The 26,196-nt window shown below is 52.8% G+C and overlaps 2 protein-coding genes across 6 annotated transcripts; one reads left to right on the top strand and one right to left on the bottom strand.

Annotated features, from left to right (window-relative positions):
* Positions 1 to 1,498: 1,498 nt before the first annotated feature.
* Positions 1,499 to 10,265, top strand: PHKG1 (phosphorylase kinase catalytic subunit gamma 1). 3 transcript variants are annotated; one of them, XM_008249640.4, is made up of 10 exons: positions 1,499 to 1,682; positions 4,010 to 4,172; positions 5,306 to 5,484; positions 5,819 to 5,873; positions 7,634 to 7,699; positions 7,828 to 7,991; positions 8,398 to 8,488; positions 8,597 to 8,750; positions 8,915 to 9,040; positions 9,361 to 10,265. In XM_008249640.4, exons 2-10 carry the CDS (start codon positions 4,090 to 4,092, stop codon positions 9,604 to 9,606), a joined length of 1,164 nt encoding a protein of 387 aa, XP_008247862.1. In that variant the 5' UTR covers positions 1,499 to 1,682; positions 4,010 to 4,089; the 3' UTR covers positions 9,607 to 10,265.
* Positions 10,266 to 10,274: 9 nt separating this feature from the next.
* SUMF2 (sulfatase modifying factor 2) lies at positions 10,275 to 26,152 on the bottom strand. 3 transcript variants are annotated; one of them, XM_051836343.2, is made up of 9 exons: positions 25,869 to 26,008; positions 22,640 to 22,796; positions 17,042 to 17,156; positions 16,635 to 16,679; positions 16,153 to 16,303; positions 14,250 to 14,305; positions 12,169 to 12,253; positions 11,885 to 12,029; positions 10,275 to 10,663 (listed from the first exon to the last, which is right to left on the bottom strand). In XM_051836343.2, the coding sequence occupies exons 1-9, from the start codon at positions 25,927 to 25,929 to the stop codon at positions 10,579 to 10,581; spliced, it is 900 nt and encodes a 299-aa protein (XP_051692303.1). In that variant the 5' UTR covers positions 25,930 to 26,008; the 3' UTR covers positions 10,275 to 10,578. The 3 variants fall into 3 exon arrangements, with proteins under 3 accessions (XP_051692303.1, XP_008247881.2, XP_008247880.2); XM_008249659.4 differs by having other exon boundaries at positions 22,640 to 22,808; positions 25,869 to 25,978; XM_008249658.4 differs by lacking the exon at positions 22,640 to 22,796 and having other exon boundaries at positions 25,869 to 26,152.
* Between the last annotated feature and the right edge of the window lie 44 nt (positions 26,153 to 26,196).

The raw sequence follows: 26,196 nt of genomic DNA, 5'->3' as shown, positions 1-26,196 counted from the left end.
GACCTCTCTCTATCTGCCTCTCCTCTCTCTATGTAACTCTTTCAAGTAAATAAATAAATCCTTTTTTTAAAAAAAAAAAAGGTAATATATAGATATATAGAAGTGAAATTGACACTTTGAGATGTGATGTCTTTGAACTGCCATTGTCTTGACTGTCGAGAAACAGTTTTTTTTTTTTATATACTATTTGTTGAACTCTTTACTTAGTGTAGGCTTAATCATATGTGTATAAAGTTAACTGAAAATAGATCTTAGGGGCCAGCACTCTGGCATAGCAGGTAAAACTGCCATCTGCAGTGCCAGCATTGCATAAGGGTGCCGGTTTCAGTCCCGGCTGCTCCTTTTTTTTTTTTTTTTTTTTTTTTTTTTTTTTTTTTTTTTGACAGGCAGAGTGGACAGTGAGAGAGAGAGACAGAGAAAGGTCTTCCTTTGCCGTTGGTTCACCCTCCAATGGCTGCCGCGGCCGGTGCACCGCACTGATCCGAAGCCAGGAGCCAGGTGCTTCTCTTGGTCTGGTCTCCCATGGGGTGCAGGGCCCAAGCACTTGGGCCATCCTCCACTGCCTTCCCGGGCCAAAGCAGAGAGCTGGCCTGGAAGAGGGGCAACCGGGACAGAATCCCGCGCCCTGACCAGGACTAGAACCTGGGGTGCCAGCGTCGCAGGCGGAGGATTAGCCTATTGAGCTGCGGCGCCGGCATTGCTCCACTTCTGATCCAGCTCTATGTTGTGGCCTGGGAAAGCAGTAGGAGATGGCCCAAGTCCTTGGGCCCCTGCACCTGTGTGGGAGACCCAGAAGAAGCTCCTGACTTTGGATCAGCACAGCTCCAGCCATGTGGCCATCTGGGAAGTCAACCAGCAAATGGAAGACCTGTCTCTCTCTCTCTGCCTCTCTGTAACTGCCTTTCAAAAGTAAATAAAAAAGAATCAGTGTCCACCATGTGTTGGCCTGTTCCACACTGAGGACCCTGGCGTGAGGCTGTACCTGGTCACCGCCCATAGCTGTTCCTGGCACATGAACTCCTTGCAGTAGAAACTGCATCTTGAAAACAAGATGGGTTAAGCAAAGTTCCTTAGATGAAATGACAGAGGGTAGATCAGAAGCGGATTCCTAAAGGGGAAACACCCTTGGCCTTAAAGGTGTGCATTAGGTAGGGCGACCACACACTTGTCCCTGTGTGGGTCCTGACGTCAGGGTCTCTGGGACAGCCAAAGCTGCAGGAGTCCCATGCCAAGGTGTTCTCCAGGGCCCTGCATCCAGCATCCGTGGAAATCACTAGAAGCGACTGCATTCCCTACAAGCCTGGCTTTGTGTCCATGGACCTGGAGGCAGGTGAGCTCCTGGGGGGAGAGCGGTCACCTCAAGCTGCCTGCCTGGTCCCAGGCCACCCGAGCTTTCCTCACCCTCCGCCAGAGGTCACCCCGTGCTGAGACTCAGTCCCAGGCCGTGTCCCCACTGAGCTTTGGCCTGCGTCCCGGGTTCGCAGTTGTGATTTATTTTTGGCACGTCAGTCTTCCGTCATCAAGGAGCAGAAACCAAAAGAAGACCAACAAGATATCTGACTCTGGCCACAAGTGTCTGCTGGGGACACGGCTTCAGCTCTCTCCTGTCCCTTCTCCCTAAGGGGCTCTGGGACCTTTGGGATTCTCGTCAAGCTCATTCCGGGACCTGCAAGGACCTAACGGTGAGTTACCAGGCCTGGGACGGACAAAAGCCAGGTTTGGTGGCAGGGAGATGGAGGGGGTGTGGGGGATAGAAGACAGAGACCGCCAGATCCATCAGATGATTTTCTCTGTCCTTACTAAAAGGCAGGTGACCCTGGGAGTGTGGCAGCATTGACCCTTGAACCCCCACCCCCTCCCTAGGGGAGAGTATTCGACAGCAAATGAGTCCCTGCAGCTGTGTTTTGGACTTGGGCTTGGGGACGCGGTGCTATGTTACAGAAGGACCAGGACTGGAGTCCTCAGGTTCTCCAGAGAGGTTCTGGGAAAGACAGATGGGGCAGCAGACAGAAGCACAACACTGGCCCCAGATGAAGAAGATGTGGCAAGATAAACACACCCGCTTCCGCACCCAGAGGGAAGGTGAATGCCGCTACGACTTGGCCAACCCAATTGTACAGGGAATGGCGTCCCGGGGGCCCAGAATGGCATCCTGGCACGGGTCCAGGTGGACCCTCTAGCCATGGAGGGCTGGGGAAAGGGAGGAGCCCCAGGCTGCTGTTTTGGGAGGTGAGGCACGCTGATGCCCATCTTGGGAACTTGGAAACACTTGCCAGGAAAACGGAGGGCTCCACCAGGGTTGCTGACGGAGCAGGAGAGGCCTCTGTGCAGCCCAGGCGCCGGCTGCTGACAGAGGACACTGTTGTTATTCTCAGCCTTCCTCCGGTAACCAGGCACCCAGTAGTGGTGACACCAGGCTTCCTGGAACAGCCGGCCTGAGTCCCGAGGCAGCCAGGGCTGCTGCTTGGCTGGTCAGCAAACTGGCCCCATGAGAGATGCCAAGAAGGGTGGTGTGAGTGGGGCGAGGGGCAGCTTCGGCCCCGCGGAGTGGCAGCCTGTGCCTGCTTTCCATATGTTCCTATTTCTGCTGGTGGATGAATTTCTGCCTTTCTCAATGCTGCATCTGGGGGAGGGAGGGGTTCAGTTCCTCAGTAGGAGCCTTTCTGATCCTGATGCAGACGGGCCAACTCAGCTCCTCTGTGTCCAGACCTGAGCTTCCTGGCTCTGTATCTCACTGGCCATCTGGCCACCGTTAGGTAGAATGAGGGCATCCTACCTGTAGGACCTTGGAACAATGGGAGAGGACCCCGGACCAACAGGATACCTGCCTGGCTACTACTGGCTCACATCTAAGGAGAAGCACCTGCTCCATGTGTGTACAGAGGGCAGAGAGGGCTAGGACGTCCAGGGGAGGCCATCTTCTGCTGGAGGAGATGACCCACATGCCCTGGAGCCACAGACCAGGGCTCACCCACCCAGCTCCACCTCCCTCAGAGCGGTGCTGGGAACACACTCAGAGCGGTGTGCAAGTGAGGGCTTGCGAAAGACCTGGTTATGGACAGAACGAGTGAGGAAGGAACTGAGGTAGGAGGGCTGTTCCCAGGGCGGGGTGGTGGGGTGGTGGTGGGTGGGTCAGGGGTGGAGTAGTGCTGAGGGAGGAGGGGAGAGGACATCAGAGTGGCATATTGAAAATAAGATGCTTCCAGGCCGGCGCCAAGGCTCACTAGGCTAATCCTCCACCTAGCGGCGCTGGCACACCGGGTTCTAGTCCCGGTCGGGGCGCCAGATTCTGTCCCGGTTGCCCCTCTTCCAGGCCAGCCCTCTGCTGTGGCCAGGGAGTGCAGTGGAGGATGGCCCAGGTGCTTGGGCCCTGCACCCCATGGGAGACCAGGAAAAGCACCTGGCTCCTGGCTCCTGCCATCGGATCAGCGCGGTGCGCCGGCCGCAGCGCGCCAGCCGCGGCGGCCATTGGAGGGTGAACCAACGGCAAAGGAAGACCTTTCTCTCTGTCTCTCTCTCTCACTGTCCACTCTGCCTGTCAAAAAAAAAAAAAAAAAAAAAGAAAAGAAAGAAAGAAAATAAGATGCTTCTTGCCTTTCCCCCAGGGGCAGCCAGCAGGACTAGTCTCTGTCTCTCCAGCCAGGAAAGACAATGGCATTCCAGTTTCCCCTCTGCATTTTTCTTAGTGTTTTTTTTTTTTTTTTTTTTTCCCCCTCAAAGCAAGGGGTGTGCTGGCCACATCAGAGCCAACCCCGGGGCCTATCTCCTGCCTGGGACTGGTTGGTTATCCGCTGCCTGCTCCTGGGACTGTTGCGAGCTATGTGGGCCACTGGGGGGGGGGGGTAGTTGTCCCAAGAGAATGCAGCTGATGGGACAAAGAAGCAAGCCTGGCTTTTTCCAAAACTCCAGGCAGTGAGGGTGAGGAGAATCTGGGAGGAGGAAAAACTGGCATTTCCGGGGAAGGGCTGGGAAGCCAAGGCTGGCTGAAGGGAACATTCGCTACTTCCAGCTCTCAAGGTGCACGTCTCCGTGTCTGGACAGTGGAGAGCTTCTTTCTGCTTCCCTCTCAGAGCCCCCGAGGAGCTGAGCATGACCCGCGACGCGGCACTGCCTGGCTCTCACTCCACACATGGCTTCTACGAGAATTATGAGCCCAAGGAGATCCTGGGCAGGTAAGGGCCAGGCTTTCCCTGGGAGATGCTGTCCTGGGCTCATGCAGGCTCCACAGGTGGCAGCCATCTGTGCTAGCCTCAGGTCTATGCCCCAAGAGTCTGTGCATTTGTTGAAGCACTCAGTACGGAGTTGTGCCCCCTGCCCCTGATGCCAGGGCAGGCAGGAGGGGTCAGAGGTGAGAGACATCTCCCTACAAGAAGCTCCAGGTGCTTGGGTAGGCGTTGTGGTGCTGCAGGTTAAGCTGCTGCTGGGGTGCCAGTTTAAGTCCCGCCTACTCCGCTTCCGATCCAGCTTCCTGCTCATGTCCCTGGGAAGCAGCAGGTGATGATATGAATATTTGGGTCCCTGCTACCCAGGAGGGAGACCAGAACAGAGTTCTGGGCTCCTGGCTTTGACCTGGCCTATTGTGGAATCAACAAGCAGGTGGAAGCACGCTCTCTCTCTGCCTTTTTTTTTTTTGTCAGGTAGAGTTATAGACAGTGAGAAAGAGACAGAAAGGTCTTCCTTCCCTTGGTTCACTCCCCTAATGGCCGCCACGGCCAGCACTGCCCTGATCCGAAGCCAGGAACGGGGTACTTCCTCCTGGTCTCCCATGCGGGTGCAGGGACCCAAGCACTTGGGCCATCCTCCACTGCACTCCCGGGCCACAGCAAAGAGCTGGACTGGAAGAGGAGCAACCGGGACTAGTACCTGGTGCCTCAACCAGGACTAGAACCTGGGGTGCCCGCGCCGCAGGCGGAGGATTAGCCAAGTGAGCCACGGCGCCAGCCCTCTCTCTGCCTTTCAAGTAAAATAAATAAGTAAATATTTGTGTTTTTTTTTTTTTTTTAAAAAAAACCAAGTGCCATTGACAAGCATTTCCAAACCTAGCTTTAGGCCAGGGTTGGGGTGAGAGATCAGAGGGAAGGCTGTGGCCCTGAGCATACCTCTTCTTTCTATGTGCTGAGAAAAAGCAATGAACCAGGAGTCTCCAGGCCTGAGACCAGCCTTGTCCTCCTCAGCTCTGGGCAAATCACTCCTCAGGGCCCTTACATCTCCATCCCACCATTCCCCAAGGTTCACAGGAGGAGGTGTCAATCCCTGCTGGGGCTTGGGGTGGGTCCCTTAGGCCATCTGTCCTTTGCACCCCCAGAGGAGTTAGCAGTGTGGTCAGGCGCTGCATCCACAAGCCCACGTGCAAGGAGTATGCCGTGAAGATCATTGATGTCACTGGTGGAGGCAGCTTCAGCGCTGAGGAGGTGCAGGAGCTGCGAGAAGCCACGCTGAAGGAGGTGGACATCCTACGCAAGGTCTCGGGGCACCCCAACATCAGTGAGTGTCGGCCCCGGGCCACGGCAGGGTGCTCGGCTGGGATTCCACCTGATACCCCCAGTCAGGGAGTGCGGCCCCGCTGCATGGCCAGCTAGAACCATCCAGAGAGTGTCACCTGTCCCCTGAGGCTCCATCAGCTCAGGGCTGGGGTTGGGGACAGATGCGGGAATGGGAGTTTGAAGGCTCCGGGCCTGTCACACCCCAGGCTGACTTCATGTGGGCACCATCCTGACCGCCCCCCTCCCCCCATGCCCTCAGAGAATGAAATCAGCTCAAGGAAACCTTAATCCCCTTGTCCCTGCTACTTGAGACGAGCCAGCCATTTCCCTTTCAGTACAGCTGAAGGACACTTATGAGACCAACACTTTCTTCTTCTTGGTGTTTGACCTGTAAGTACCCAGCCCCGGAGCCAGTCACATCCTGGGGACGATCTGGGAACCACCTACTGTGGTCCTCCCACCCAGTGCAGCGCCCCCTGCCCCGTGGATGCCAAACAGGATCTCAGATGCTACAGGCAGGATCAGCCCCTGGGGTCAGGCTGCCAGGCTTTGAAACCCCAGACCACCAATCATGGCCTGGACAACTTCAAGGATCTGTTTTCTCAGTGGTTGTTATGGAAATGGTAGCATGGTGACTGGCACGATTAGCCATGTGAATTATTGACAATGATGGTGGCAGGTCACTTGGTTATCACCTCAGCACCCAGGACACAGCAGTGAGAGAGACAAACATGGTCCCTGGCTTGTAGCTATGTACAAGTACACAGGTGCACGAGGCGGAGGAGCAAGTCCCCGGTGTTAGACGGCAGACTGACTGCAGTTCGCAGCATCCCAGTATACATTTATGAGCCAGTAGAGGCGAGCTCCAAGGCTCCTGCATTAAATTATGTCTAAGAAGGGGAAATGCTGCTTACACAACTGTATACATGGATTGAAATGTTATCTGGTAGCTCACCCATATGTACAAGTGTTGTCAATTTGGGCAAACAAAATAGCCAGAACAAAAAGCTAGAGATAGGAGCTTCCTTAGAGCTCAGGGGTGGCCTGGATGAAGCTATGGAAGCAAGAGTGGAAAGGGAGGATGGGATGGAGGAGAGAGGCAGGCCGTAGAGGCTGCAAGTGGAGTGTATCCCAGAGATTCTCACCACCATCACCACCACCATTGTTCCCTTGCTTCCGCACCAACAGGGGTGGGGAGATGAGCTCCATTGTCAAGTGTGCACAGAACGAGGCGTTCTGTGAACTGGGTGTTCAAGACCCATCATCACCACCAGTCTCGTTGGAAAAGGCTCCCAGGGAAGGGTTAGTCTCTGCTTGTGACACGAATCCCTGTAGTGGAGGTGTCTTGATTTCTCCATACCTAAGCTAATTTAGGGACTGGATTTACTTGAGAGACCTATTCATATTCCCTCCACTTTTGCCCGAGGAATCCCACTGTTTTCCCTGGAGGGCTGGGTTGGGGGAGATGGTGTAGGGGAGAAGACAGGAGGAACCTTTGCCTGTTTATCCCAGGGAGCCCTTTCAGTGACCCCTCCAGACTCCAGCAGCTGCAGCTGTCCCGACTCTGCTCAGTGGCACTGTCCTACACAGCCCTTGCAGGCAGCTCAAATGTCCTTAACCTTTGAAGCTGCTTGGGGAAGCTCTTTTTTTTTTAATGCTACCAGGGTGTGACTAGATTGTTCTAGGAGAGACCTCTTTTTAGATCTTTCCAAGAAGTAAGAGGAACCTGCAATTCCTCTTCCTCTAACAAGCAAACTTGTCCCTCCTACACCTGCAGGGCGGAGCCCTTCCATTCATCCCAGGGGAGAGCCAGGACACTGTGTCTTTCTAATTTGGTTCTGGGGCCCTGGGCCAGTGGCTCAGGCTCCCCTCTTTCATTCCCCACCCTGATTTAGGCCCAGACCCCCATCCATGATGTCAGCTACACAGGTTGGGGGGACTCCCCCTACTCACTGGGGAGCATTCCACCTCTCCAGCCTCCTTAGTCTTCTGCCAGTCCCTCCCAGACAGCTTCAATCTCGCTTCCCCAGACCTTGGTCCTTCATGGGGAGTCGCCCACTTGTCTCTGGAAGTATTGGGGTGGGGAACTGCTGTCAGGGCCCCTGGGGGAGGACGGCATTGGCTTGGGACCAACTCAGCTGTTCCCACAGGATGAAGAAAGGGGAGCTCTTTGACTACCTCACTGAGAAGGTCACCTTGAGTGAGAAGGAAACCCGGTGAGGGTCCATCTCCCCGAGGCCTGGGGTGGGAGGGTGGGCCGCTGGCTTTGGAAGCCTTCCTCTCTCCTTGGCTCCAGCTCCAGCCTGTCCAGAGTCCTCCCTCACTCACATCTTTTCTACCCTAGAAAAATCATGAGGGCCCTGCTGGAGGTGATCTGCGCTTTGCACAAACTCAACATTGTGCATCGGGACCTGAAGCCCGAGAACATCCTCTTGGATGATGACATGAACATCAAGCTCACAGACTTCGGCTTTTCCTGCCAGCTGGACCCCGGAGAGAAGCTGCGAGGTCCAGCAACAGGGCCTTGGCCCAGGCCAGGGGCTCAGGCTCTCATTAATTCCCCCAGGAACAGAAATGGCCTGGGTTTCTCCCCTAGCATTCCCCACCCCTCCCCTGGCCCAACCCCAGAATAAGAATCCCACAATTCCAGGCAGAGTTATCTTCGGGCTATTTTTCTTCCCGGGATTCTCAGCTGAGCCAGGTTCCCATGGCCTGAGTTCCATGCAAGCATGGCTCCAAGTAACCAGGAACCCAAAGGGCCCTGTGCTGGGTGCCCCATGAGCCATTCCCTGCCCGTGCCCTTGGCTCTGACTTTGGCCAATGTCAGCCGGGTCCCAGCCCAAGCAACCATTTCTGTTCCATCTCCTCTTGTGTCTCCCTGGCTGGCCCGTCCTGATGGTACCTATTCCTGCAGAGGTCTGTGGGACCCCCAGTTACTTGGCTCCTGAGATCATCGAGTGCTCCATGAATGACAACCACCCAGGCTATGGGAAGGAGGTGGACATGTGAGTGTGTGGAGGAGGCGGGGAGGGAACAGCAGGAGCTACAGAGGGGCCCCTCCTGTACTCCCCCCACCCAGGCTGGGTGTGGTAAGTGGCCCTTGCACATCCTAGGTGGAGCACAGGGGTCATCATGTACACCCTGCTGGCCGGCTCCCCGCCCTTCTGGCACCGGAAGCAGATGCTGATGCTGAGGATGATCATGAGTGGCAACTACCAGTTTGGCTCACCGGAATGGGATGATTACTCCGACACGGTCAAGGACTTGGTGAGGGGCCAGGCCTGCTGGCTTCTGGGTTCACACGAGGGTGCAAAGTCCGAGGTGGGAGGGAGCTACCGGAGAGACCTGCCCCCATCCCCGCGAACTCTGAAACGCGAGGGGACAGACACCGCTGCCTTGATGTCCTCAGCCCCCCTCCTTTTCGCCCCCAGGTTTCTCGCTTCTTGGTGGTCCAGCCCCAGAAGCGCTACACGGCTGAAGAGGCCCTGGCACACCCCTTCTTCCAGCAGTACGTGGTGGAGGAAGTGCGCCACTTCAGCCCCCGGGGGAAGTTCAAGGTACTGAAGCTGCCCGGGCCCAGGGCGCAGAGCAGCCCTTGGCTCAACTCCCCTTCCTCCCCGCTCCACCGCCCCTCCCAGCCCCCAACAGAGGTCTGTACGCCCCTGAGCTTCCTGAACGCCAGCCCCACTCCTCCCCTGACAGTTCCAGAGCCATTTCTGCCGTCATAGAAGGCGGATGTCACCTGACCGACTCCATCGGCCTAATGGGCACCGGTGGCCTGGGAATTGGGCGGGGGACACTCCGGAGGACACAGCAGAAGCACCCCCCACTCCAAGCCCAGGGTCTACAGGGGGTGTCTCGTCTCGGCCCTCTGCAGGTGATCTGCCTAACCGTGCTGGCTTCGGTGCGCATCTACTACCAGTACCGCCGGGTGAAGCCCGTCACCAGGGAGATCGTCATCCGGGACCCCTACGCCCTCCGACCTCTGCGCCGCCTCATCGACGCCTACGCTTTCCGAATCTACGGCCACTGGGTGAAGAAGGGGCAGCAGCAGAACCGGGCTGCCCTCTTTGAGAACACCCCCAAGGCTGTGCTCTTCTCGCTGGCTGAGGATGACTACTGAGGGGGCAGGCACGCGGGGGAGGCATGAGGCCCCCGCCAGGAGCCCCCTCCCCGGGTGCTGAAGCCAGCGATGGACGGACCCCGACCCCGGGCCAGGCGCCATTCCTGAGGAGGGAGGACCAGATGCGGTCCGGGGGCAGAGCCCTTGCTTCGTGGGAGGCGCAAAATCTCTAACACCCCTGCTGCTGTCTTCCCTGATTCCCAGGGCGAGGCTAAAACACGGGACATGTTTAGAGATGCGCAGTCACACGATGTGCACTGGCATCCGGGGACTTGGTCCGAGAGGCCCAGGGAAGCCCTTAGGTATATTAGCAATAGAAGAGGAAGCTTCTGATACTTCCTCTGGAGCGTTATTTACTTTGTGACTCCCACGGTGCACTGCTTCTCCTGGTCCTTTGGGTCTCCCAGGTCCCCCGTGAAGACTGACGCTGTCCTGTCAAGAGCCACCGTGGTGCATTTTACACGTGGAGAAAAATCACGGTTCTTCTCAGGGGCATGAAACGCCACAGAGGAGGCCAATGAAATTGCATCTTCCTCCTACAGCGGTTTTCTGGGAAAACAAAGAAATGGGGACACCCTGCCTTGAGAAAACACTTGTCAGATCCCTAAATCAGACCGGAAGGGGGAGGGAGCAGATTTAAACATTTTTAACAAACCGTCTTCCACCGCTTTCTGTTCCAACTCTTTGCATATTGGGCCACCGCCTCATTAATTCGTAGCCTCTACAAACAGCACCCAGCTCCCAGCCAGAGTCAGGGTCGCTGGGTTGGACTGTGGCAGGCAGCCCTCCTCCGAGGCTGAGATCCCCTTTGGCCCTGGGGAGAGGTGTCTGCCACAGAGGGCGGGGGTGGAGGGAGGACTGGGCTCACTCCCCCGCTGAAGTCACAGAGCCTGGCCTGCCGCGGTGTTCAGACCCAAGGACACAGGTACCCTGGGGCCCTCTTCCTGGCCACTGCAGTCACTGCATCGCTGTTCACAGCTCCCCAGGGGGTCGGCCAGCACCGGAAGCACAGCGGAAGCTCAGGTTGTCCGAGGCTGAATCGGGAGTGTTGCCCATCCTGGATCCATCCGAGAAGGGGAGAGAGAGTGGACATGTGCTGAGAACGAGGCCTCAGGCCTTACCCAGCTTCCCCGCCCAACCACCAGAGCCTGCTATTTGTGTGTGTGTGTGTGTGTGTGTGTGTGTGTGTGTGTGTTGGTCTGGGAAGAAAGCCTGGTGAGGACAGGTCCTGGGCTTGTGCCATGCCTAGGGGACAGGAGTCAAGAAGGGGCTTCGGGACACAGTGAGGGAAGTGAGATCGTCCTGAGAGATTGCACTGGAGGGCAGGAAAGATGGTGACTAATAATTTCTATAACTCAGCTGGAAAAAAAAAAAAAACCCTTTGGCAAGAAACGGGAACATCGTGGTACTAGTCAGAACCTTACATTTTTCCAGAAGCTTTCTCAGATCGTCCCTCATTTATCCTTTCCCATCTGCTGTGGGAGGCAGAACCTGTTTACCACTTTACAGATCCAGAATCAGAGAGACTGGCTCGTCTTGCCCAAGGCCAGCCACTGCTTCAGGGCAGAACAGGATGAGCAACTAACCCAGCTCCCTGGTGCCCAGGCAGGTTGGTACTTTCTTACTACTTGGTTCCCAGAGGGGAGGAAAGGAAAATCCAGCGGTTTCCATGAGTCAGAGACACCTGTGCAATCCTGAGGTCCTCAAGCCCCAGGAACAGTGGACCCCCTAGGTCTTTTTGGGTGGAAGACAGAGATCAACCACAGAAATCTGCAGATGGATGAGGTAGGAAGAGTCCCAGAGGGTCACTCAGAACTGGACCATGGAGCTGCTACCGCTAGCCATCTGTGGGGAATGAGCAGGCCCCAAGATGTCACTGAGCCTTTTGGTCCTTGATTATAAAACCAAATGATTGTGAAGGATGATATATTGGGTGCCCACCACTTTGAATAATTCCATGACCACCGGGCAATGACTTACTGATGCGGCCACTGCACTTCCCTCCTGGTAGTGAGGATAAGAGGAGAAACTCACATAATGAAGAGCCTGAGCATACAGTCTCCCGTAGTGCCAAGAGCTGGCAGGATAAGGTCCCAGCCATCCCGAACCCTTTAGCTTTTCATGATGAGCACTGCTCGATGTCTTTTCTGTACCCACAACTCTCAGTAGAGGCAGGGGTATGAAAGCAGCACCAGCCCCCACTCTGGTGCTGCCTGTGTGCCCCAGGAGCCCAGGATCTAGATGCTCAGCCCCCAGATCCTTGGACCAAGCCCCTCACCTGGTGGTAACCCGGGCCCGGTGATTGGCGGAACCATCGGCCGTGTCGATCCACGATGCCCCCCGGAGCACGCGCATGTCCTGGTCAGCGGCCGGGTATGTAGATGCTGTCCACTCCCACACGTTGCCCATGAGGTCATACAGCCCTGCAGCATGGCCAGCGGGTCAGTCCCAGGCCTGGAGGCACCAGACCTACCTCTCCTGTCCGTCACAGACTCTGGAAGAGCAAATGCTGGCGCCGGGCAGAACAATCTTACTAACATCTGTGAGCACGGGAGACCTTACCATAGTTATTCTGCGGGGGGAAAGCATTCACGGGGGAGACTCCGTGGAAGCCGTCCTCAGCTGTGTCGCCCTTGGGGAACTGTCCCTGTGGGAGAAGTTAAGGCTGAAGGATTCGCCTGTGTGTCCCATGGCCCGGCTCACCGTTCTGTATAAGCTGGTGCAGGGGAAGACGTGGGGGCAGTGAGCCAGGCTTCTATCCTGAGCTCCTACACCAGCTCCCTCCGTGCCCCATCATGACCTCCAGCCTGGCCCAGGAAGAGCACGTGCCTGGGTGGTCTGTGGCAGGCCCAGCCCACTCCTGCTTTTTCTGCTCTATGCTATTTCCTCCCCTTGGTCTCCAACTCTGCATGCCAGGGTCCCTCTGGGAAGAGAGGCCACTCTTCCTTTCTTGCATGTCCTGAACCCTCTGCCTGAGCATGGGTCACTGCTGCCTTTTCGGGAACCACTGACGTCTGTCCTGTGCCCTCTATTGCCACCAGCCTCATCTCCCTTTGATCTACCCTGACTCCACCTTCCCTGTCTCCTGCTCTCTCCCACTGGAATTCCTGGAAAACCAACCTGTATTTGTTGACACAGTTTGTTCACCTTGTTCGTTTAAAATCAGGGCTCAGCTGCCACTACCCTAAGGCAGTTGCTCTCACAAAAAGATGAATGGGGCCGGCGCCGCGGCTCACTAGGCTAATCCTCCGCCTAGCGGCGCCGGCACACCGGGTTCTAGTCCCGGTCGGGACACCGGATTCTGTCCCGGTTGCCCCTCTTCCAGGCCAGCCCTCTGCTGTGGCCAGGGAGTGCAGTGGAGGATGGCCCAGGTGCTTGGGCCCTGCACCCGCATGGGAGACCAGGAAAAGCACCTGGCTCCTGGCTCCTGCCATCGGATCAGCGCGCTGTGCCGGCCGCAGCGCGCCGGCCGCGGCGGCCATTGGAGGGTGAACCAACGGCAAAAGGCAAAAGGAAGACCTTTCTCTCTGTCTCTCTCTCTCACTGTCCACTCTGCCTGTCAAAAAAAAAAAAAAAAAAAAAAGATGAATGGAATGGGGATTATAATTTATTCAATACTACTATGTGCTAGGGTCGCTGTATTTGCCTCTTTTAAGTTAATCTTCATAATAGTATGGGACAGGTATTGTCTCCACTTAAAAAACTGGCAACTGAGGCCTACGTTGTGCACAGTGGGCTAAGTCAGTTTCCATCCCATTCCACATCAGAGTGCTCATTCAAGTCCTGGCTACTCCTCTTCTGATCCAACTCCCTGCTAATGGGGGGAGGGGGAGCAGCGGAGGACGGTCTGAGTGCTCAGGCCCCTGTCACCCATGTCGGAGGACACAGATGGAGTTCCAGGCTCTTTAGGTTCAGCCTGACCCAAACCTGGCTGTTGTGGTTATTTGGGAAGTGAACTAGCAGATGGAAGATCTCTTTCTCTCTCGCTCTCTGCCTTTCAAATAAATAAGCTTAAAAAAATTAAAAAGTTGGCAACTAAGGCTCAAGCAGGCAGTAACACTGCTCAGATCAGTTAGTCAGATCTTTCCGCAAAGCTCTGGCTCTAAGCCAAGGTCATCTGAAAGGTCAGCCTGATCCTCAGGCCCCTTTTGCTGCTCCCCCTCAAACACTGGTGCTGAGCTGCCCGCTGTGGATGGTCACTCTGGGGATATCATTCTTGCCAAGGTACATGCTGATGACTCCCAAACCATTTGCTGTGACCCAGGCTGCTGTCCTCAGCTTTAGGCTGTTTTCTACTCTGGCTGGGCAAATGCCAAATGCACTGTGACCCTAAATGACCCAAGCCCTACCCCTGACCCTGACAAGCGTCTTTGCTCTGCTGGACAGTGGCAGCGCCACCACCATGCTGCCTGAGCTTGGATTCATGCTGGACTCCACCTCTCTACCAAACCCTGGCCATCTTCTCAGGCTTCCTCTCTTGCTTGCATTCCCATTTAATTCGGGGGTGGAGAACTTCCTGGGGCCATGGCCACAACCTCCAACTCAAAGACTCCCCGTCCCCAGTACAGCTCAACTTCCATCTGGTCCTGTGCAAATTAGCATCCCCCACCCCAGTCACTCAGCCAGTGCCGGGTATCTCTTACCTGCCACAGATTGGTGCGATTCGGCTGGAATCGGTTCCCCCAGGGGTAAACCTGACCTGCCAGGAGGGCAAGGGGCGGGGGAAGAGGGAGAGGTGAAGGGGTGGGCGGAGCGAGGGAATCAAAAGTTAGGAGGTAGGGAGAAAAGCAGAGGGAGGTTACTTTTATCTCCCCTGCCCATCGCCTGCACTCACTGTACGGCACTAGGGCCCCTGGCCGCCTGACCTGCCCCAGGACAGTGCAATTCTAAGCGTGGTTCTCAGAGCAGTGGCACTTTGTGAACTATTTGCTACCAGCTAATGTCAGGAAAAGCTCAGAAACTGAGCGTTAAGCATTAAGAAACTTGTCAGGGCCAGGTGCTGAGGTGTAGGAAGTTAAGCTGCCACTTGGGATACCCACGTCCCATATCAGAGTGCCTGCTGGAGTTCTGGCAGATCCACTTCTGATTCAGCTTCCTGCTAATGCATCCTGGAAAGCAGTGGATGATGGCCCAGGTGCTTGGGTGCCACCCATGTGGGAAACCCAGATGGAATTCCTGGATCCTGGCTTCAACTGGCCCAGTTCTTGCTATTGCAGGCATTTGGGGAGTGAATGCAAGATAGCTCTTTCTCTCTCTCTCCCCTTCTTCTCCTTCTCCTCCATCATTTTGCCTTTCAGGTAGATTAAAATAAATCAACTTTGGGGCTGGCTTTGTGGTGTAGCAGGTAAAGCCACCACCTGCAGTGCAGGCATCCCATATGGGCGCCGGCTTGAGTCCTGGCTGCTCCACTTCCTATCCAGCTCTCTGCTATGGCCTGGGAAAGCAGTAGAAGATGGCCTAAGTTCTTGGGCCCCTGCATCTGTGTGGGAGATCCAGAAAAAGCTCCTGGCTCCTGGCTTCAGATCAGCACAGCTCCAGCCATTGCAGCCTTCTGGGAAGTCCACCAGTGGATAGAAGAGAGTTCCTCTCTGTAACTCTGCCTTTCAAATAAATAATCTTTTTTTTTAATCACTTTTTCTAAGAAAGAAAGTTGTTCATTGGACCTACACTGTGTAATCAAACAGGCAGGAAACAACCTCACTAGTCATATTAAAAACTTTGACCATTGATATACCAGGTGTTCATTCAAGGAGAGCATACAGGGGTTTAATGTGGGCAATTGCTTTCCACTCACATGACGTTTTATGTATTCAAGACTACAAAATGACAAACTTTGAGTGAAAAGTGATTCATTTTATCAATCCCAGCTCCCCCATGGAAAAGGTATGTAATTCTAGTAATTCTTTCTCCCTGTGTAATGTTGTGCTACTTATACTGATTGAAATGTAACTCAGAGGGGCTGGCATTGGGGTACAGCAGGTTAAGCTGTCGCCTACAATGGCAGCATTGCATATGAGTCCCAGTTTGAGTCCTAGATGCTCCACTTCCAGTCCAGCTCACTGTCATACACATGGGAAAGCAGTGGAAGATGGCCCGAGTACTTGGGCCCTTGCCTCCCTGGTGGGAGACTAGATGGAATTCTAGGCTCCTGCCTTGGCCTGGCCCAGCCCTAACTGTTGTGGCCATCTGGAGAATGAACCAGCAGATACAAGATATTTCTCTCTCTCTCTCTCTCTTTCTCTAACTCTGCCCTTCAAATAAGTAAATAAGTCTTAAAAAAGAAATGTAACTAATACTTATAGAATCTCCAACAACAGAAAATGTTTATGTCTGTTTGCATTCTGGTTTCCCAGTTATTAACATTTATGGTATTTTACAGATGTACTGTTCTGAGATAGATCAGAAATAAAAACATAACCACTGGCCCTTCACCACAGCGAGTTTAAATAGCACTGCTTTGGGAACATGGACCCCCTCCCGCTTTAAAGTCCCCCATGCAGGGCAGGATGGGGAGAAGAAACAGCAATCGCCTTGGCAACTGTATACCCTTCAAGCCCCCTCGGGCAGCAAACTCCCACTCTTCCTCAGTGGGCAGCCGTTTCCCTCGCCAAGCACAGTAGGCACGAGCGTCATTCCAGCTCACGTGTAGCACTGGGAGCTCCAGTCTCTCGCTGATGCCAGAGCCGGGACCTGCAGGCTGACAGCCAGGATGAAGTGAGACGGGCTTCTGGGCGCTCCCGGAAGTGTGAGGACGGCTAGCCTAGGGTGCCAGAGCTCAGCTTCTACCACTAGATGGAGCAAGGAAGTTGCACGAGATGGCTCGGTGAGTGGGGGCCCGCCAGAGCCAGGAAAAAAAGACCACACAGGAGACTACAGGGAGAGACGACGGGACAGGGCCAAGGGAAAAGAAACTGCTTAGCGATTCCCCAGAAGTTCTCATGATCCCATTAAACTCAGCATTCCTGGGTGCACAGGGATCTAAGGAAGCAGGGGTCCCAGAGCCTATCAGGAGAGGAGCCAACCCTTACCTGCCTCCAATATGCCTTTTCCACAGGAAGCCACCAGAGGAGAGACTGCAAGAGAAAAGGAGCGAGTCTGGGAGATTCTGTGATCCAGGAGGCAGAATAGAGAGGCAGGCGGGCCAGGGGAAGCTTGGATGCAATCTCTCCCCTGACTAGAGCGAGGCTTGTGAAGTTCAGAGGCACCCTGAGCACTTCATTTTGCTGGTCTTTATCTGACTACAGCAGAATTGGCTCAGGGCTCACCTCCTGGGACAGCGTGTCTGTCTCTTCCAGGGTGGATTTCTCCTGCTGCCTCTCTGCTCCAGCTCTCGGGTCAGGTTCTGTCCTGTGGCCCAGCTGACCCCTTATCTCACAGGATTCTCTGTCCAGGGCTCCCTCCCTCCCCCTCAGCTGAGTGGACCAGGCTCTCTCACCTGCATCTGCTTTGTCACTTTGTTTCTGAGCTCCTTGGAGACAAAGTCCTCAAAGACAAAGCTCCACCCAAATGCCTCGGCCTCTGTCCGGTACTTCTTCTCCCTGATAAACTCCCTGAAATGAGACAGTTCACCTGGTTCAGCTGCAAGGAATCCATGCCTCATCCTCTCACCCTTCCCTGCTGCAGGAACCTTCATACACCCTTGTCCCGTAAGGCACATACCTCGGAGCTGTTACGACCTGCAAGGAATTCACCTCCACCCTCAGCAGGGGCAGCTTTTCTTTCAAATAAGAACAGAGGTCTCATATAGGGAAAGCCCCCTTTTGGATGTATATCTAGCTCTGTGAGTTCTGACAAAGTGCATGGATAATTCCTATATGGATAATCACTACAGAGATCATCGCCCCAAAAAACTTCCCTGTGCCCCTGCAACCTTTTTTTTTTTTTTGTCCTTATAGTCTTGCCCTTCCCAGAAAGTCACCTAAAGGGACTCATACACAGTACACAGTCCGTTGGGTTGGGCTTCTTTCGCTCAGTAAAATGCATCGGAGCCTCATTCACGCTGTCAGTTATCAGCGGTCTCTGCTTTCTCGTTGAGTATTTCACTGTATGGATACACTATGCTTATGCACTCACCAGCTGAACATCAAGTGAGTTATCTCCAATTTTTGGAGATTATAAAAAAAGGGAAAAAATCAGGCGTGTAAGGGTGAGGAATGAGACTGTTTTCTGCAAGGTCTTCATCACAGACCTAATCTCTCCCTGTGATCATGGGAAGGCAGGCAGCACTGTTAATCTCCATCTAACGGATGGAAGACAGTGAGCCAAACACAATGACACGCTGAGATGGTAGAAAGGATTTTAATACGGTTGGGTTTGGTTTAGTCAGTTTCAGCAGGCAGACTGCTGGGGTAGGAACGATGATTTTTTCCTGGGCTATGTGTTTCAGGCCTCTGATATGAGAAGTCACTGTTCACTGACCAAAGGGGCTTTGAAAATGGAGGAGGTGACCAGGAGATTCTGTAGCAGTAACTACCAGCCCCAGAGCGTCCGAGCATTAAAAACCATTTGCCAGAGGCAGAGACAGATCATGGGGTTCTAAGCAAAATTTAGGGACCTGTTGGAGGTGATGTCATATTGTTTAATACAGTAGGTCACACTTTGGGATATAAAAGGCATACTGTGCTTCTACCTAGCTGTTTTTGGTTGTCATGATACAGTGCAAGCTTGATCAGAAGTGATTTCTCATCCAATTTTAGTAACTTTCCTGTTAAAATTACTTTAAAAAAGCATGCATGTATAAACAATGCAGACTTTACTATAGAAAAATTAGTACATATAAATAAATTAAAAAATTAGAATCCTGGGCTGACATGGCACAGTGGGTCTAGCCACCACTTGCGATGCCAGCATCCTATATGAGCTCGTTTGAATCCCAGCATCTTTACTTCCTATCCTACTCCTGCTAATGCACCTTGGAAGGCAGCAGAGGACAGCCCAAGTGCTTGGGCCCCTGCCACCCACATGGGAGACCTAATAGGAGCTCTTGGCTCCTGGCTTTGGCCTGACTTAGCTGTGGCCATTGTGACCATCTTGGGAAGTGAACCAGAGACTCACTCTCTCTCTCCTTGTAACTCTTTATTTCAGATAAATAAATCTTTTTTTAAAAAAATTAAAATCAGGGGCTGGCAGTGCAGTGCAGTGGAGATGCTGACATCCTATATCTGAGTGATGGCTTGAGTACCGTCTACTCTTCTTCCCATCCAGCACCCTGCTAATGTATATGGGAAGGCAGCTGAAGATAGCCCAACGAGTTCGGCCTCTGCAACCCACGTGGGAGACCTGGATGGAATTCTGGGCTTTTGGGTTTGGCTTGGATGAGTCCTAGCCATTTGGGGAATGAACTTGCAGATGGAAGATCTGTCTCTCACTCTGTTACTCTTTCAAATAAAATAAATCTTAAAAATAATTTGGGGCCCAGCATTGTAGTACAACTGATTAAGCCACTGCCTGCAATGGGTACCAGTTCAAGTCCCAGCTGCTCCACTTCTGATCCATCTCCCTGCTAATAGGCCCAGGAAAGCAACAGAAGATCACCTAAGTACTTGGACCCCTGCCACCCATGGGAGACCAGATGAAGCTCCTGGCTCCTAGCTTTGACCTGACCCAGGCCCCTGGTCATTGCAGCCATTTGGGGAATGAACCAGAGGATGGAAGATTTTTCTCTTGGTCTCTCCCTCTCTCTGTAACTCTTTCAAATAAATAAATAAATCTTTAAAAGAAAAAAAAAATATGGCTCTTAAGGGACTGACATTGTGGCGCAGGAGGTTAAGCTGCCAACTATCACAAACATACCATATGAGCACCAGTTTGGGTCCTGGCTCCACTTCCAATCCAATTCCCTGCTAACGTGCCTGGGAAAGCAGTGGAAGATGGCCCAAGTGACTGGGTCCCTGCCACTCACATGGAACACCTGCACGGAGTTCCAGGTTCCTGGGATTTGGCCTGGACCAGCCCTGGCTGTTGTGGGCATCTGGGGAGTGAACCAGCGGATGGAACAGCTGTCTCTCCTTCCCTCTGTCACTCTGCCTTTCAAATACATACACACATAAATCTTTAAAACAACAACAAAAAAACCAAAACCAAAACTAAAAACCAATGGAGTCATAAAGACTCAGGGGGCCTGCGCTGTGGCGTAGCTGGTAAAGCCACCATCTGCAGTGCTGGCATCCCATAAAGGCACTAGTTCGAGTCCCAGATGCTCCACTTCTGATCCAGCTCTCTGCTGTGGCCTGGGAAAGCAGAAGATGGCCCAGACGCTTGGGCCCCTGTACCTGCATAGGAGACCACAATAAGTTCCTGGCTCCTGGTTTCAGATTGGCACAGCTCCACTGTTGTGGCCATTTGGGGAGTAAATCAATCTCAATCTCTCTCTCTCTCTCTGCCTCTCTGTAACTCTGCCTTTCAAATAAATAAATAAATAAATAAATCTTCAAACAAAGCCTTTAAGTTGTTTCCCACATCTGCTTTTCCCTTCCCCCCTCCCTCTTCCCTCATTCTCTCCCAACAAGTGTACTTCAAAAAGCTTATGGAAAATGGAATTAAAAGGTAAGTTCACTTTGATGCAAAAATAATTTGAAATCCATGCATGCAAGGGGCTTTTAAAGGGTTAATGGAAAATGCATACTATGAAAAAACTACATGTGGATTTTAAATTTGGGGACCAAAATAAACTTCTCTTTTAATTCCATTTTCCATGAACTTCTTAAAGATTTACTTACTTATTTGAAAGTCAGAATTACAGAGAAAAAGGGAGAAAAAGAGAGACAGAGAGAGATCTTCCATCTGCTGGTTCACTTTCCAAATGGCTGCAATGGCCAGGGTTAGGCCAGGCAGAATGCAGGAGACAGGAGTTTCTTCTGGGCCTCCCACGTGGGTGCAGGAACCCAAGCGCTTGAGCCATCCTCCACTCTTTCCCAGGTGTATTAGTAGGGACCTGGATTGGAAGTGGAGCAGTTGGGATTCAAACCAGTGCCCATATGGGTTCCTGGCAATACAGTGGGCAGTTTAACTTGCTATGCCACAACGCTGGCCTCTCTATGAACTTTTTGAAATACCCTTAAGTATCTAAGACACAAATTCTCCACTCCACCCCTTGCACCTTTGAAGGTAAGCATCAGATTTCTTCTGATAATCTTCACTTTAGCTAACCCAAACATAGGTCCTTGGGGAAACTAAACTGGCTCAACACAGCTTCTCAGACTGAGCTGGAATCACAAAGGTGGACTCCTAAGCAATGCCGTTTCCCTTAGCAAATATGACTTAAATGCAACTTAAAGGGCCGGCGCTCTGGCATAGCGGGTAAAGCCCTTGCCTCCAGTACCAGCATCCCATAAGGGGGATGATTTGAGTCCCGGCCCTTCCACTTCCAGTCCAGTTCTCTGCTATGGCTTGGGAAAGCAGTAGAGGATGGCCCAAGTCCTTGGGCCCTGCACCCATGTGAGAGACCCAGAAGAAGCTCCTGACTCCTGGTTTCTGATCGGGCCAGTTCCAGCCACTTGGGGAGCCAATTGGGGAGTGAACCACTGGGTAGAAGGCCTCTCTCTCTCTCTCTCTCTCTCTCTCTCTGCCTCTCCTCTATGTGTAACTCTGACTTTCAAATAAATAAATCTTTAAAAACAAAAAATGAATGCAACTTAAGTGATTTTCAATGAGTACGACCCCAGTCATTTCCTACCTGGGTTTCTTTTGCTAAAAAGATTTTTTTTTTTTTTTAAAGAGAAAGTTATGTATTTGCATGGCAGAGTAACAGAAAGAAAGAGAGATTTCATCCACTGGTTCACTCCCCAAATGCCCACAACAGCTAGAGCTAGGGCAACCCAAAGCCAGGAGCCAGGTACTGCATCTGGGTCACCCACGCTCAAGTGCTTGAGCATTATCTGCTGCCTCCCAAGACATATGAACAGAAAGCTGGATCAGCCAGCACTGCGGCTCACTTGGCTAATCTGCCTGCGGCGCTGGCACCCCGGGTTCTAGTCCCAGTTGGGGTGCCGGATTCTGTCCTGGTTGCTCTTCTTCCAGTCCAGCTCTCTGCTGTGGCCTGGGAAGGCAGTGGAGGATGGCCCAGGTGCTTGGGCCGTGCACCCACACGGGAGATCAGGAGGAAGCACCTGGCTCCTGGCTTCAGATCAGCGCAGCACTGGCCGTGGCGGCCATTTGGGGGGGTGAACCAATGGAAAAAGGAAGACCTTTCTCTCTGTCTCTCTCTCTCACTAACTCTGCCTGTAAAAAAAAAAAAAAAAAAAAAGGCAAGCAAGCCAGCCAGCCAGCCAGCCAGATCAGAAGCAGGGTATCCGGGGCCGGCGCCGCGGCTCAATAGGCTAATCCTCCACCTAGCGGCGCCGGCACACCGGGTTCTAGTCCCGGTCGGGGCGCCAGATTCTGTCCCGGTTGCCCCTCTTCCAGGCCAGCCCTCTGCTGTGGCCAGGGAGTGCAGTGGAGGATGGCCCAGGTGCTTGGGCCCTGCACCCCATGGGAGACCAGGAAAAGCACCTGGCTCCTGGCTCCTGCCATCGGATCAGCGCGGTGCGCCGGCCGCAGCGCGCCGGCCGCGGCGGCCATTGGAGGGTGAACCAACGGCAAAGGAAGACCTTTCTCTCTGTCTCTCTCTCTCACTGTCCACTCTGCCTGTCAAAAAATAAATAAATAAAAAAAAAAAAAGCAGGGTATCCGGGACTTGAGCCATCACTCTGACATGGGATGCTGGCATCTCAAGCAGCAGTGTAACCCACTGTGCTGTACGCCCAACTCCCTAGAGGTTTCTTATCAGTGTTTTACTTCTGCACATCTTTCTCAGTGCTCTGCCCAGTGTCAGGGAAAACTGCACTGGCTCAACAATCAAGAGTTTTGAGTTCAGCTCCAGTTCTACCACTGAGAAGATCAGTCAGAATTCTTTGGATTTCAGATTCTTCATCAGAAAAATGCAGATAACACTGCAAAGAAGGTATGTGATGGTAAACCAGATAGCTTCCTTCTGGTTATTAGGAATGAGAATTCGAAAGAGCTTCTACCCCTCCTGGGAAAAGTCCTGATGTACCTGAAATCTTTGTTGGTGACAGGAAATATGTCGATGGCAAAGGGTTTTACTGTCACCTCCCGGACAGGCCCTTCGCCATCTCTGCCATCTGGAGCATTTGTTCCCATCAGGAATCTTCCACCCGGCAGCTGGACCATGCTAGTTGCCTGTGCATCCCCTGCAAAGGAGACTGATGAATAATATATGCACATATATAACTAAGCATTAATATTCTGATAATATGTAATGTTCATAATGGTACAAAAAATAAAATATGGAGGCTCAAAAATTTGGCTTTAAATTCTTGTTCTGCTACTGAATTTGCTGAGAACTCAGGCAAATAACCTAATCTGGTATTTGTTCATCCATCCAATGGGATAACATCTACCTTACAGATGGCAGCTGTATGAATTAAAATAACATGTACAGGGGCCAGCGCTGTGGCATAGCAGGTAAAGCCGCCGCCTGCAGTGCCGGCATCCCATATGGGCTTTGGTTCGAGTCCCAGCTGCTCCACTTCTGATCCAGTTCCCTGCTAATGGCCTAAGAAAGCAGTGGAGGATGGCCCAAGTCCTTGGGTCCCTGTACCCACATGGGAAACCTGGAGGAAGCTCCTGGCTCCTGATCGGTGCAACTCTGGTCATTGCGGCCATCTGGGGAGTGAACCAATGGATGGAAGACCTCTCTCTCTGTCTCTCTCTCTCTCTGCCTGTGCCTCTCTGTAACTCTGCCCTCAAATAAACCAATCTTTAAATAAATAACATGTGCGCAATACTAAACACATGGGAGATTTTCCTGTACCTCTTTATGCCTTTACACAACCCTTTTTCCAAACTAGGTAAATCCAGAAACTATACCCTGAGGTACATCTGGTGTTTTCTGCTGCCCACACTTCTGCTTATGCTGCTTCTCTGCCTCTTCCTGTCCACTTGTTGAATACTTATCAATGCTTTTTTTTTTTTTTTGAAAAGCAAAGCAAGAAAGACAGAGATAAAGATCTCTTCCATCTGCTGGTTCACTCTTGGAATGCCAGGAACTCCATCTGGGTCTTCCATGTAGGTAGCAAGGATCCAAGTACTTGAGCCATCATCTGCTGTCTTCCAGGATGTGTGTTAGCAAGATGCTGGATTGGAGAAGACGCAGGATTTGATCCCAAGCACTCTAATATGGGATGTCAGCTGTTTAACCTGCTGCACCACAACACCTGCCCCATTTATCAATTCTTAATGATTTTTTCTTATCAATACACTGTGTGCTCCAGAAAAACCAAACTACATCACATGTTGCCAGTGTATTCCTGACTCAAGTGCACCTTGCTTATCATCAAATAATTGAATGAGCTCCTTTATAATTTTGCCATTTGAATTCCTCAGAAAATCATATAATAAGAAGCATCTTTATTCAACCTCATTTCACAGAAGGTAACCAAGATCCCCCAAAGAGCTAACTTTTTTTTTTTTTTTTTTTTTTTGACAGGCAGAGAGGACAGTGAGAAAGAGAGAGACAGGGACAAAGGTCTTCCTTTGCCGTTGGTTCACCCTCCAATGGCCGCCGCGGCTGGCGCACCATGCTGATCCGGAGGCAGGAGCCAGGTGCTTCTCCTGGTCTCCCATGGGGTGCAGGGCCCAAGCACTTGGGCCATCCTCCACTGCACTCTCAGGCCATAACAGAGAGCTGGCCTGGAAGAGGGGCAACCGGGACAGAATCCAGCGCCCTGACCTGGACTAGAACCCGGTGTGCCGGCGCCACAAGGCGGAGGATTAGCCTGTTGAGCCGTGGCACCGGCCCAAGAGCTAACTTAAATAGCTAGTTCAGGGTGGTGCTGGGGAGTAGTAGATTACGAGACAGAGGTCAGCATCCCATATGATGGCTTGGGATAGCAGTGGAAGATGACCCAAGTGCTTGGGCCCCTGCAACCACATGGAAGACCTAGCAGCTCCTGCATCCTGGCTTCCAACTGGCCCAGCTCCTGCCATTGTGGCCATTTGGGGAGTGAACCAGCAGATAGAAGACCTCTCTCTCTCCCTTTCTCTCTCTGTAACTCTGCCTCTCAAATAAATCAACCCTTAAAAAAATAGTTCGTTAGCAGGAGACAAGACAACATCCAGATCTCTTTACTTCCAGTTCAGTCCTGTTTCAAATAAGCCCACGTCTCTAGCTTTCATGGTGTCTCCAGGGAAGGCTGTCCAAGCACTCCAAGTTCCCCAAACACAGAGCCCACCTCTTTAGATGTCCCTCAAGAATCTATCTCTTAGCTCCTTTTTTCATCCTGACACACTGACTTCATCTACTCCCACTTTCTTCAACAGACTTCAAGAACAAGCAGAAGAAAAAGGGGCCGGTGTTGTGGCCTAGCAGGTAAAGCTGCCGCCTGCAAGGCCAGCATGCCACAGGGGTACCAGTAGTTCCAGTCCTGGTTGTTCCAATTCTGGTCCAGCTCCCTGTTGATGGCCTGGGAAAAGTAGTGGAAGAGGACCCAAGTGCCTGCACCCCTGCGGCCCACATGGGAGAACAGGAGGCAGCTCCTGACTTCTGCCTGGCCCAGTCCCCACCTTTGTGGCCATCTGGGGAGTGAACCAGCTCGATGGAGGATCTCTGTCTCCCCTCACCCGCTGTAAGTCTCTCAAATAAATGAAAAAAAAAAAAAAAAAAATTAAATCCTGAAAAAAAACCCACAATTACTCATTAAAAAATAAACATCTAAGTGCGATGTATGAACTTTACTTTCACCCTGATGCAACAAGCAAGTTATAACTTGAAAACAATTTTGAGAAAGATGAATTTGAACAGAGTGCACAAGATATTAAAGAACACTATTTTTCGGTTGGGGACTAGCAGGATAAATTTTTTTTTTTTTTTCGCGACTTCTGGTCTTTGGCTATTCAAGCAGAATCTGTATGAACAAAACTGTGTCATGCCTGGGACTCAAAGTAGTTCCAGGAGAGGGAGGGCAGGAAACTGAGAAAGTTTGGCCACCAACTGCCAACTGACTTAGGTGCAGGACGCATACGTGGGGGCTCCCTATGTTCTCTCAACTTCATGTTCAGAGGATTCCAATATCGGACGGCAAAGTAAAAACCAGTGAGCAGAAGCTGTGAAGCTTCCTCACGCTGGCGGCCTCCTCCCGCCGCCGCCACTACCTCCAGGAAAATACAAGAGCTACGGTCCCGCTCCCCGCGAGCGCCCCAGCCCTTTCCCGAGCCCCCGGGGCAAGTGCTGCCCGCGCCAGGCGGGCAGGCAGCACACTGACCTAGCTCGAGCCAAGAGCCCGACAGGAGCACCACGGGCAGCAGCGGCGGCCAAAGACCCATGCCGAGCGCGGGGCAGGAGACGCAGCGTGGAGCTGCTGCGCATGCGCGCGCGCCACCGCCGCCGCGCGCGCGTGCGCAAAGCCCAACCCATGCTCATGCTCCCGCCCCCGCCCCGCGCAGCAATCGTCAGCCGGGGACGCGCATTACAGGGTGAGGTAGGTGTTGCTTCACCAGCCTCCTCAAGGTTTGGTTGAGAGGCCCTTGCCATCCTCGCAGGCATTAAATCTTACATTCAGACTGTAGGCCGTATCACAGCCAACACCGCAG

The sequence above is a fragment of the Oryctolagus cuniculus genome, chromosome 19 (assembly GCF_964237555.1).
Source record: "Oryctolagus cuniculus chromosome 19, mOryCun1.1, whole genome shotgun sequence".
Taxonomy (NCBI): Eukaryota; Metazoa; Chordata; class Mammalia; order Lagomorpha; family Leporidae; genus Oryctolagus; species Oryctolagus cuniculus.
Note: the sequence above shows the minus strand (reverse complement) of the source record. Positions and strands in the feature narration are given on the sequence as shown.

What these genes read in the sequence shown, in the direction of transcription:
- PHKG1 (XM_008249640.4), top strand. Translation starts at nt 4,090, where the DNA reads ATGACCCGCGACGCGGCACTGCCTGGCTCTCACTCCACACATGGCTTC. An exon ending in TTCTTCTTGGTGTTTGACCT is followed by an intron (nt 5,874 to 7,633) that starts GTAAGTACCCAG and finishes CTGTTCCCACAG; the next exon opens with GATGAAGAAAGGGGAGCTCT. An exon ending in CCGACACGGTCAAGGACTTG is followed by an intron (nt 8,751 to 8,914) that starts GTGAGGGGCCAG and finishes TTTCGCCCCCAG; the next exon opens with GTTTCTCGCTTCTTGGTGGT.
- SUMF2 (XM_008249658.4), bottom strand. Translation starts at nt 26,149, where the DNA reads ATGCCTGCGAGGATGGCAAGGGCCTCTCAACCAAACCTTGAGGAGGCT. An exon ending in GGGCTCTTGGCTCGAGCTAG is followed by an intron (nt 17,157 to 25,868) that starts GTCAGTGTGCTG and finishes GTCTCATTTCAG; the next exon opens with GGAGTTTATCAGGGAGAAGA. An exon ending in CGGGCCCGGGTTACCACCAG is followed by an intron (nt 10,664 to 11,884) that starts GTGAGGGGCTTG and finishes GGATGGATCCAG; the next exon opens with GATGGGCAACACTCCCGATT.